The following is a 13,055-nucleotide window of genomic DNA, read 5'->3' as shown; positions in this document are numbered from 1 at the left end:
AGTTTCTCAGGGGTCTTGGGGTAATTTTCTCTTTTACGGGGGTCCTCTGTGATTTTTATTCTTGTCCAGAAATTACAGGCTGAATTATCTACTGTTTTTCGCTGAACTCCGTGGTCCTCCAGTTATTTTAATCCCGTCCAGATCCACATCTCAGTTTCATCTTCTAATCCCATCCAGATAGGGCTAAAGATAATCAAAATAAATACAAAAAGCATTTTTTTTTAAATTATCATTTTCTTTACTGGACAGAATCTGCTTAATACCTTAAATGTAAATGTAATCATTTGTCAATTATTGTAAGAAGGGTTGATTAGATACATCCAGTTGTTGATTTGTGTATAATGCCACTAAATAAAGAATTTCTGCCCCTCAGTGCGTTTCCTGGGGTCCCTGGAAGCCTTTTTATCCTGCAGTACGTCCGCAAACACCAGCATGGCCCTGGGCTGGAGGGAGTCAGAGTCCAGACCTCTCAGAATCACAGCTTTTCACACTGAGAAGGGCATCACTGACCTGGACTTCCATCCTGGACTCAACCTCATAGGTAACATCACTCATTTAAACAGCTAATGAACAGTTACTCTGACGGATCACTTTACTCTAAACCCCTTACAATGTGCTTACACTTCATGAGCTCTCAGGTCCACTAAACCATTCAGCACAGTTGCATGCTGCAGTTTGAGAGTCCCTGTTTAAATGACATGTGTTAATGTGTTAAATAATCTTATATTTAATATAAGAATAATACATTTATGCTGTCCAATAAAACATTTGTTTTTACCATTATTTGAACCCTGTATTTCGTCGCTGTCCAATGAAAAACAAGTCTCTCCAAAACAGCCACTTTATAGGAGAGAGGGAAAAACCTTTTAAACCTTCAATAGAAGTCAATGTAAAAAAAAAAATGTTAAATTTAGGTCATTTTGTTAAGTATTTCTATAGGTCTGTTTATCAAATTTTGGCGCAGTGTAAGGGACAGTTTGTCTGTACAAATTTAGACAGTCTGTACCTGTTTTCCTTTTTATTTCCTTTCTTATTTTATTATTATTATTTTTATATAGTTTTGTATTATTGCTTTTTAACTTATTTTGATTTTATTGTATTATTATTACTATTATTATTGTTTTTATTTATTGATTTATTTTTATTCATTTATTTTTTTACTTCATTTATTTATTTGTCATTTTTGTTGAATTATGTAAACGTTAGTTTTAGCTTAATTCTAACTATTTTTTGTTGTATTGATCTTATTTTCTTTTGATCTTAATTTCTTACCAATTAAACCAAGTTTTATTATAATTATTTTATATTTTATTTACTGTTTTTTTTAAAAGGATTAAATTTAGTTGTTATTTTATGGAGTCAAAAAAGGGTCATAAAGATTTTGAGTTTGTAAAACAGAAGTCACAAATGTACTGAAACTTGTAACTGCGTTTAAAGAACAAAAACAACAAATTAACTGGAATGTGCAAACTTGAAACAGAAAGTAATATTATTAATAATTCAAATGTACGAATGTGAAAAAAATATTTTAATTATATATAAATATATATTTTTTAATTTGTAAATCCAATCTCTTGAATGTGTGAATCAGTACTGCTCAAATGGCTCAAGCTGGGTCAGACCAAAAATCACATGGAATTTGTGAGGTTGTAAATGTGACAGTGGGTGTTTTTCACTGTGGAGCTAAAAATCCTCTCATTCATCTTCTCTGCTGCGTGTGCGAAGCTCTAGCTGCAGTTGCGAATTTTTACCCTGTTTTGACGCCTGATTGATGGACCAATAGGTTTGTTTAACCAATCAGAACAATGGGTGGGTCTCTGCAGGTCGGAGTACTGGGCGTGTCGAAAGGTGTGGGCGTGTCGAAAGTGTGGCCGCCATTTTGGAGTCGGCCACCATGCGCCCCCCAGTGGATCAATTTACACTGAGGAAGGAGTTTAATAAAACAATAATGTTCATAACTCTACCAATTTTTTGCCCGATTTACACATTACAAATCCGTGCTTTCATGCTGAAATACTTTATATTATGTTCTAATAATATGAATTAATTTTATATTTATGTACATAGATGCACACACTCACACACACACACACACACACACACACACATTATATATATATATATTTATATATTAATAAATTAATTAATTTATGTACTAATTAATGTGCTATACCATATGTCTGTCTTTGATAAAGAGCATAATGTAAAGTATTTCAGCATGAAAGCACATATTTGTAATGTGTGACAGCGTCCTGTATCATTACTACATCTCTGCTGTTTGTAACAAACCAAACCGTGTGTAAATCGGGCAAAATTTGGTAGAGTTATGAATATTATCGGTTTATTAAACTCCTTCCTCAGTGTAAATTAATCCACTGGGGGGCGCATGGTGGCCGACTCCAAAATGGCGGCCACGCGGAACGTCAGCTCCAATAGACCAATAGACGACCACCTTTCGACACGCCCAGTACTCTGAGCTGCAGAGACCCACCCAAACAAACCCCGTAATCTGATTGGTCCGGATAAAGCTTTCCTATTTGTTCATCAATCAGGCGTCAAAACAGGGTCAAAATTCGCAACTGCAGCTAGAGCTTCGCACCCGCAGCAGAGAAGATGAATGAGAGGATTTTTAGCTCCACAGTGAAAAACGCCCACTGTCACATTTACAACCTCACAAATTCCATGTGATTTTTGGTCTGACCCAGCTTGAGCCATTTGAGCAGTACTGATTCACACATTGAAGAGATTGGATTTACAAATTAAAAAATATATATTTATATATAATTAAACAATTTTTTTCACATTCGTACATTTGAATTATTATTAATATTACTTTCTGTTTCAAGCTTGCACATTCCAGTTAATTTGTGGATTTGGATTTTCGTGCATGCAGTTGTTTAAACGCAGTTACAAGTTTCAGTACATTTGTGACTTCTGTTTTACAAACTCAAAATCTTTATGATCCTTTTTTGACTCCATATTATTTTCTTTGTTATGTCAATCCCTGTATTTGTAAATGCTCGACTACATTGAAAATGAGGACTGCCCTCAATGTACTTCCGAGTCAAAATAAAGGTTGATTGATTGATTGATTGAAATTATGTATTAAACTAAAAATCTACAAAAATGGAGAAACTTGTTTTTTAATTGGACAGCAATGATTTGGTCTGTACACTGTGTTAAAAATGATGGATACATATACCAATAGAAGTGTTCTAAAATGCTCTAAAAACTCTTATTTTACATTGATTTCCATCTGTCTTGCATTCTACTCTAAAATCACCATTTTTAGAGATACATACATGACTTCCATTGGACAGCTATGATATACTGAATATCATAACACAAACTGTGCATCAAAATTATGTAAGCAAGCAAGGTGAAGAGGTTTAATAAAGTGTACAGTATATACAGTCTATAGCCATTTTGTAGTCATGTGGTCTGTTTCTCTCTCACACCTGTAGCCACAGCAGGTGTGAATAACCAGGTGTGCATCTGGAACCCCTACGTCGTCACCCAACCAGTGGGCATCCTCCGAGGTCACGTGACCAGCGTGGTGGCAGTGCAGTTCATGCTGGGGAAAAGACAACTGATAAGCTTTTCAAAAGACAAGGTGAGGAAGTAGAACACAATTTATAAATGATTAATGTGGAAAAATATGGGTAGAAATCAAAATTATTATAGAAGGTCAAGCTTTAGTCACCTTGATCTTTATATTACTACATAATTTGAACTTTTCTCACGTTTTAGTGATTTTCACACCATGACGTACACTACCCAAATGTAAGAAAGCCTCTGAGAGACTTTTCTTTTTCCACAGGACAGAGAGGAAAGCATATTTGCCTGAGAGATACAGTAACTGCATGCTGATTTGTGCAGAAAACCAAAGTACATTATGGGCCCTATTTTAGCGTATAGGCCCTATTTTAGCATATATATATAGCGCACTGTTCAATTGCGTATTGCGCAGTTAGATCTAGGGGCGTGTCCTGTGACTTTTGTATCATGAGGGCGCAAAAAATACACTTTGTGTGGCTCAAAACATGCAAAAGAAGGGTGTATTTTAGGCATAATGTGAAATAAACCAATCAGTGTGTCACTTGCCATTAACTTTAAGAGTCAGGTGAGCTCTGACTTTGCCGCGTTCGCATCTTAACAGCGCAGGGCTTTTGTGTGTCTCAGCAGAGGATACTTCAAACAGCTAATTTAAGAAAACAGCAATGTTATTTTATCTTTATTCTGTTTATTGTTAAGTTAAAAGTGGAGCGGGGGTGTACGTGCTCTGGGAGCACCTATAGGAATGGACTCTGAAGATTGATTGTTGTTATTTCAGTCAGTGGCGCACCTGTGTTTTTCACAGCCAAAACAGAAACACGCCAGATTTCTATCATTTACCTGAACACACCTCACTTACAGATCACAACGGCCATCAGAGTAGATTTATTCCTAAACTCTGACACTGTTTTACTAGTGAAAATAGACTTTTGACAGAATGTAAGGTAGCAAAGAGGTAGCATCACAACACTACATGTTTGTTACTTTGTTTCCACACTGTTATTTGAATGATATTATTACACTATTATTAATAATATGTTCTGATTTATTTATTATATAGTACTGGCCAAAATTTCCACACACCTTCTCTTTTTTAATACAATTTCTTTATTTTCATGACTATTTACATTGTAGATTCTCACTGAAGGCATCAAAACTGTGAATGAACACATGTGGAGTTTTATGTACTTAACAAAAAAAGGTGAAATAACTAAAAAAACATGTTTTATATTCTAGTTTCTTAAAAATAGCCCCCTTTTTCTCTGATTACTGCTTTGCACACTCTTGGCATCATTCTCTCAATGAGCTTCAAGAGGTGGCCACCTGAAATGAAAAGTTTTTCAACAGTCTTGAGGGAAGGAAGGAGTTCTCAGAGGTGTTTAGTAGCACTTGTTGCTCCTTTCCCTTCACTCTGTGCTCCAGCTCACCCCAAACCATCTGGATTGGGTTCAGGTCCGGTGACTGTGGAGGTTCGGCTCATTTTTTGTTAAGTACACAAAACTCCACATGTGTTCATTCATAGTTTTGGTGCCTTCAGTGAGAATCTACAATGTAAATAGTCGTGAAAATAAAGAAAAACGCATTGAAAAAGAGAAGGTGTGTCCAAACTTTTGGCCTGTACTGTATATGTGGAATAACAGCAGAATTTCTTGTAGAAATGTGATCTAGTTTGTGTCCATACTATACGTTTAAACTTGTATATATAACTATAATTCTCTCCATCAGGTGTTAAGAGTGTGGGACGTAGCCAATCAGCTGTGTATCCAGCGCATCGCCGGAATCTTCCCCAAGACCCAGGACTGTAAGACGCTCCTCTTCTTCCACGAGGAGCGATTACGCGTCTTCCTCTCCTTTAACAGCGCTCTGCTCCTCCTGGAGGCCAAGAAAGAGTCCGGGAGGAGAACGCTGAGCCACGACAGCGCCGTCACCTGCGTCCTCTACAACTCCCTATTCAGACAGGTGGGGGCAGTGTGGCACCACACAACCGCACCATCAGTCCCTCTATCGCTCAGGTCAGCGTGGAGAGAGAGAGAAAAAAGGAGAGAAAGAGAGAGAGAGAGAGACAGAGAGACACCTTGCGCTGTTGTGTTCAGAGATATCTGCTGCCTGAGATGCTCCAAACTGGTTCTGCATCTGTTGCTTTGTTGTTTACCGTGAGATTTAAAAGCAGCAGATTTTCCCTCTTTAATCTGTCAAATTGAAAAATGGGGAAAGGTGGGAGACAGGGAAGTGTGTAGGGAATTTCTGAGCAGTTCTAGTCAATGTCTTACACACACACACACACACACACACACTCTCTCTCTCTCTCTCACATAACGGTGAACCATTGAGACTTTGCCTGTAAGTAATGCTGTTCCTGCTTTGTGTGGCCCAAGGTCATCAGCAGCGATGGCAGCTCCGCCGTGACGTGCTGGCTCATGGACACGGGTCAGAAGGTCAAGCAGTTCCCCCACTGTCATGGTAATGCAGAGATTTCCACCATGGCGCTGGATGCCACGCAGACCAGACTGTTTACCGCCGGCACAGACGGCGTGGTCAAGGTTAGAGGTCACTTCAATACAAAGACACTTATGTAACCCACACACTTCCATCACATTTACTTTGGCTTGTCTGAATAGTCGCTCATATTTAAATACTCACATTATTCATTTCTCTGTAGCCTAAACTGCTATACATCAACACAAATCATCATCACAGGCCTTGACATAGGTCAGAGGCGTCAAATAACGAAGTACGAATACAAATAGGAAATGTTGGTTATGTATTCTTATTTCTACTCCTTACATTTTCGCACAATTATCTGAACTTTCTACTCCTTACATTTTAAAAATAGCCTTTTTCAGCTTGTTTTCATTCCAGCTTCTCATCGTTCAATAAACCCCTATCCGGATAAAGAAGTATAAACATACACAGTGGTGTAAAAAGGTATTTGCCCCTACAGGTTTCTTTTGTTTTTGTTTTTTGCATTTTTGTCATACTTTACATTACATTTTTCAGATTATCAAAACAAAATATCAAACAAAATAAAAAGCATTTTTAAATGATGATTTCATTTATTAAGAGAAAAAAAAATCCAAACCAATCTAGCCCTTTGTGAGAAAGTGTTTGCCCCCTATTATTCGCTAATGGAGACAACATGGAACACTGGTGAACCTTCCCAGGAGTGACCGGTCGGCCGAAAATACTCCAAAAGGTCATGGACAACTCATCCAGGAGGTCCCAAAAGATCCCATTAGTAAGAACTGCAGGATCTCACTTGCCTCAGTTAAGATCATTGGACTAAGGACACAAAAGTGGAACTCTTTGGAAGTTATGTGTCCTGTTACATCTGGCATAAAACTAACACATAATTTCAGAACATCATACTGAACATAAAACATGGTGGTGGTAGTATGATGATCTGGGGCTGCTTTGCTGCTTCAGGGTTTGGATAACGTGCTGTAATAGATGGAAGCAGGAATTCTGCTGTTTACCAGACAATCCTGAAGGACCTCAAGCTCAGGCGTACTTGGGTCCACCTCTGAATCGCTTTAAAAAAATTAAATGAAGATTTAAACAGGACATTCACTCTCAAAAACCCTTTAAAGTGTCTGAATTAAAACAATTCTGTAAAGAAGTGGCACAACCAAGTTATTGGGTTTAGGAACAAACACTTTTTCACACGGGGCCTAATTGGTTTGGATAGTTTTTTTCTTTTTATAAATACAATTATAATTTAAAAAGAGCTTTTTATATTTATTCTTTTTATATTTATTCTTATATATGTATGTATATTATCCTTGTCTGATATTAAAGTTTGTTTATTAATCTGAAAAATATTAGTATGACAAAAAAGCAAAAACAAAATAAATCTGTAGGAGGCTAACACTTCTTCACGCCACTATACCATTCCGACATCCTATTGGTTTATATGTGATTCATCACACCTGAACATTTCATACAAACCTACTGAAACCTGCACAGACCTACAGAAACACAGCCTGATAGAAAATGTGCAGCACACACCCACTCCCTGTGCAGATCCATCATCCTGCATTTAGCTTTATATTTGCTGCCTCCCGGCTCTGATTGTTTATGTAATGCTAATGCTATCTTGTTATCTTCCTGTCCGTGTGTGTGTGTGTGTCCGTGTGTGTGTGTGTGTGTGTGTGTGTATGTGTCTCAGATGTGGGACTTTAATGGACACTGTCACCACAGTCTGAATGCAGGCCGAGGCTTGGCGGTGGAGATCTCTCAGATACTGGTGCTGAAAAGGACTATACTGGTGTTTGGCTGGGAGAGGTGAGAGACATTTATTCAAGAAAAGGAGTAAAAGCAATATCCCATGACCCTCAAGCATGAAACATCTGGCTCGTAAGGTTATTTGAACTATAATGAACGATTATGTTGTCTCTCTTTTGCACTCGGCGTGACTTCAGTTTTTGCCAGTTCTCATTTCTCCGCCCGTTCTTGGGCTCCCTATCTCCTTATAAGGGCAATTTTTTCCCCGGACGTGTCCCAGTTCACTAGCTGGGGCAGCAGTGGTGGTGTATTAGACATGACCCTGACGACACAGGTTTGATCCTGTGTGAGAAGGAAGGTGTTTTTTTTTTTTATTCTTTCTTCTTGGGTTTACCTGCTTTGAGATCAACTGTTCTGCAATTGGGTTGAACAACCCTCTGGGCTGGAGAGCTACTAGTCTGTAGCACACCATCCCATTACACTTCATTTTCCAAAACAGATTTTATTTTGTGGCCCACCACGTAATGGCTTGGAAAATATCTGGCCCGTGGCCAAACTTTTTTGCAGATACCTGACATACAGGTTACCTTACCATATAGGTGCTCCACTGACTGATTAAAACCAAGGCAACAGTCAAGAGTCAGTCAGTCACCCAATCCTATCTTAGCCACGCAGGAGTGGCCTTCCCCTCCATTTATTACACACACAAATAAACACACTGTAGTGTGCAAATCCAGCTTTTACATCAACAATAAACAGAATAAAGAATTAGTATTATTATTATTATTATTATTAGTATTATTAATAATAATATTAAATAAGCACTGCGCTGTTAAAATTTGAACGAGCCAAAGTCAGAGCTCACCTGCCTCTTAAAGGGAATCATAACTAGCACACTGATTGGTTTATTTCTAACATTACGCCCAAAATATACCCATGATTAATTAAGAGAATTAGTACATGCCTTTTGCGTGTTTTGAGACGCACAAGGGGTATTATTTTGCGCTTTAACTATACGAAAGACACACGACTAAATCCAGCTGCTCGAGCCCCAATTGACCGGTTCACTATAGATCACTTTTTGCTACAAACGACTGTAACAATGCTGCCCCCTGCTGCACTTAATAAAAGGTTTCACAGAAGCTATTTTTGGGTAGTGTACCTCTTGGTGAGAGATAATTTTCACAAAGCCACTTAAAGCATACTTTAAACTACAATATAAGCACTGTAATCAGGCTCTCAGGGGCTCTCTACTATTTCAGCTAGTGTATCTCTTGGTGAGAGATTGTTGATTGCTAAATACACCTCTATAACTCACTTAAATACAGTTTGCTCAGTTGACAGACTGTGAGAGGGCCACATTATTGGACTGAGAGCAGCAGGAGGGTCATTTTGACTAATTGCCCGTCATCTAGGCCGTCAGCCAAAAAACGTCGCCTTCATTTGCCTTTGTTTGCCTTTGTTGGACTCCGACAGCAGTGAGGGAGGTTTTTAGTGGCGGGAGAGCAAATAATTGACCTCATAAATATCTGGGGTGATGTAATCACCCTGTGTTTGGAGAAATTTCTAAAGGGATGTCCGAGCATGGCTAGAGGAGGATGCAGCTGGAGTGACAAAGGAAAATAAAAAGATTAAAAATAAAAGTTTAAGGAAAGGATGGACAGAAACCAGAGAAGTCGGTGTGGTAGGATTTCCTAGTCCAGCAAACAAATCGACATATACAAAAAGGATGTCTCCAAATTTCATAAATGTAAATATTCATCTTGAGCAAGACCTTGACTTCAGTTTCTTGAATTTTCTGTTTATGACTATCACTTCCTGCAGCTATCTCTACATTTGAGAACTTGATGACCCTGGGAGCATATTTTGATATATTGAATTTTTGGTTTAAAACCACACTTCTGTGTTACATAAAGCACCTTAATAATATGAAATATGATTAAACATTCCTCAAAAATTGCCATAATATACTTAATATACCATAATATACGTATGCGTAATGTTACAGAAATAACATTCCAGCATTGCTTTGAAGAAACGTGGCATCATAATGGTTTGCATCACAATGTTATTAGAACATTTCTCACATAACATTCCCAGCTAGACAAACACTTTACAAATGTTAACGTTATGGAAACTAAAAAGCAAGGTTACCTGAATGTTTTAAAACATTAAAAAACAGTATTCTAAGAACTTCCAGAAAATGTGTCAGATTGAACGTTCTACTGACAAAAATTGTTAGCTGGGATCACTAGTGACTCTGGTAAATGTTTGTTTTACATTACCATGGCAACGCACACAGCCTTGAGACGAAGGAGCTGTGCCAGTCTCTGACTGTGCTTTTTAGCTTATAGGCTTAGATGGTTGCTAAGCAACAGATCAGCAGATCGTCAGTTGTGGTTGCTCAGACTTGAAGAGAAGGTGGAGCTATGTTTGTCTTGTAATATAATATTATGATTGACTGTCTGGTCTCTGTGTTGTAGACTGTGAGAGCAAGCATCATTTTCTGAGCTGCTAACTCTGTATTACCGTATTTTTTGCACTTAAAATCGGTGCACCTTACGTATGAATTCTACTAGTCAGGTATTAAAGAGCAGTAAAGCCACTCCACTAAGGAAGTACAGCTTTATAAGGGTGAGTTTTCAGTGAAGTTTCTCCAGAACTAAGGCTGGGTGCAGCAGCATTAGCATTAGCCGCTAATCGCAGCGCTAACTCTTTCGCCGTTCAGAGGCAAGTATATTGGATTGGTGTCTGGGTGTTTACCGTGTTAAATCAAGCTGCATTGGAAGAACCGCTAGCTGGTAGTGCCCTAGCGCTGCACCCAGCCTTAGTGCTGGAGAAACTTCACTGAAAACACACACTTAGACATAATATTGGGAATATAAGCTTACTGTAAATGAACAGAAGCTGCTTTACTCACCGAAATAAATGGTTTTAAGGAGAGAAATCTGTGTAGATTAACATCTGGCGCATGTTTTACTTTAAAATAAAATGTTTATTTTAAGAATTACAGTTTTGTTTACTTAGGCTCTTTCCCCAGCTTCCCCATTAGAAGGGAAACATGGCGACACCCTGATCACTTCGATTTAGGCATCCTTACTAGTGTCAGTTAATGCGCCTTATAATCTAATCCAAAAATACAGTAAAAGTAAATCTAATTTATTCAAGATTACAGATCTGAGGAAGGTGATACTGATATGATACAGCAAAGATTCTTTAGCATTTGGAAAAGTATTAATTAGAAATACTTTTCACATTAACATGGGGAGACCATAGGATTCACATTATCCCGATGTGAAAGAAAGAAACTCTAAGATTTAGGGTCTCATGGTCTTTAAAGAAGCAAGCTTGGGGCTTGAAGGTGGCCCCCAGGTTCTGTCCTCTGGGCTGGCAGTAAAGAGGGAGTGGTGTGGGGGGTGGAGTGGTACTTGATTTTTATTGAACAAGACGCAAGGCACCTAACCTCCCAATTGCTGCACAGCTGTGAGGTGTATGCTCTCTGCCCCTTGTTCCCCAGTGTGAGCGCTCAAGTGTGCTTCTAAATCTGATTCTTAAACTGCGTTAGGTCTTTCACAGAAGCTCCTGCTAAATCAATGGTTACATCATTTCTTTTAGCCTCTACTCCATCCCTGGAATCCAATCATCTCATCATCTGACAGCTCTGTCCCCCTCTTTACCTGAGAGCACCAAACATATGGCCTCAGGTTGTAGATGGCACCGTTACAAAATCAATAAGCGACCTGTGGGAGATCTGTTAGCGAGGCGCTTATGAGCTGTAGTCGTGACAATCCATGACTAGAAGTCCATGACTTGCATAGATTTCACTGCCTTAAAACAGTCCAGCACTTCAGATTCGAGAGTCTGTACTTCTCAGTCACGTCCCTCCAGGGATTCTCCACAAGAGCGCTGAATTCTTCCAGTTAAAATGCCAGTGGGAGGCATCTTCTTCAGAGTGCCATCTTCGTCTTCTCCACACAGCCTTAATAGGGCTGCTCTTCAACTGCTATTCCGAGCAGATGCACAGACAACAGTCAGAGCTTTCCTTTCGGCTCATAGAAACTCTCATAAAGGACAGATACTCTCATCATCATCCAAAAAAAAAACAGCTGCACCCTGAAGGAATCAACCGACAGGAATGAAACTTGGTGGGTACTCGTGCAAGACTGCAACAAGTCATCTTCAGCTTTGAGCCTCGAGGTGGTGTGGTGTGCAATTCCATTCAATACCAGATCACCTTTGGTTTTCATTACAGACACTCACATCCCATCATTACATCAATGAGGTCCTGCCATAGACTTTGTATAGCAGGACAGAGCATCATCTCTCAAAAGTGAAGCCACCACAGGTCGGGCGCCCCCTGCTGTTCGGTGGCAGAAAGCTGTGTAACTCCACCCATCCCCATAGGTTTCAATGGCAAAACAGAACAACTTTTAATCACGTTTTTTTCTAATATACTGTAATTCTACCTCCATTATTTAAATGCAACAGCTAGTGTAACCTCTGCTTATACTGTTAACACAGAATTTGTTTTTTAAAATGGTATTCAGCTCTATTCAAAAAGTTGTGGTTATTGTAAAAGGGCTGGGTTACACCTAGCCGGGGTGGGACCAATGAATGTATGGGCGGGACCATAGACTGTGTGAGCTCTATGGAGGCAGCTCTCAGGGGTGGGGTTATTTAAATGAGTAGGCTGTCTCTCCACAGTCTTTCTCCCTCCTCTGGTCTCTACTGCGCTCTACAGACTCGGGTTTCAGGTTCTCCAACATGGAGGAAGATTTTGGCTTCATTTTCATTGAATGAATGGGAACGGCGACACGGCGTCTATCTTTTTTACAGTCTCTGGGTCCTGCAACCAACCAGTCATCCTACCTTTTTGAATGCATGCTTCATTGCACTGTTCCAGCAGTACAATGCTCATCCACATACTGCTGCCATCTCAAGACAAAAATATAATCTTAGCATGTGAAATGATCTAATTTCAAGGCAAAAATCTTGATTATGACAGATTATGACAATTTAAATTTTTACCTTATTTCAAATAATTTAGCTCAAAATTTGCACAGAAAGTCACCAGTCAAGCTATTCAGATTCTTTTGTCCGAATGTAAGCCAAAAAAAAAAAATCAGTGGTTTACTTTTTGAGATTTTTTAAAGTTTTGCTTACTAACTGTGTCCTGCAATCTAAAGGCTAAAGGCAGTCCAACCAAATATTAGAGTGTGTGACCGTTTTTTTTTGGTGACAACCTTTTTTTTTTTTGGCCAGGCAGTTTATACCAAAAA

At 38.9% G+C, this 13,055-nt stretch overlaps 1 protein-coding gene across 2 annotated transcripts in view; it reads left to right on the top strand.

The window, feature by feature from the left end:
- Nucleotides 1–13,055, top strand: part of LOC111190618 (WD repeat-containing protein 49) — a 50,041-nt gene that overhangs the window by 10,713 nt on the left and 26,273 nt on the right. For both annotated transcript variants that reach the window (XM_049483322.1, XM_049483321.1), the window contains exons 6-10: nt 374–541; nt 3,465–3,613; nt 5,281–5,514; nt 5,931–6,095; nt 7,721–7,836. In XM_049483322.1, the coding sequence (XP_049339279.1) occupies nt 374–541; nt 3,465–3,613; nt 5,281–5,514; nt 5,931–6,095; nt 7,721–7,836 (832 nt within the window). The remainder of the gene's footprint in view (nt 1–373; nt 542–3,464; nt 3,614–5,280; nt 5,515–5,930; nt 6,096–7,720; nt 7,837–13,055) is intronic.

Source organism: Astyanax mexicanus, chromosome 9 (assembly GCF_023375975.1).
Source record: "Astyanax mexicanus isolate ESR-SI-001 chromosome 9, AstMex3_surface, whole genome shotgun sequence".
NCBI lineage: Eukaryota > Metazoa > Chordata > Actinopteri > Characiformes > Acestrorhamphidae > Astyanax > Astyanax mexicanus.
Note: the sequence above shows the minus strand (reverse complement) of the source record. Positions and strands in the feature narration are given on the sequence as shown.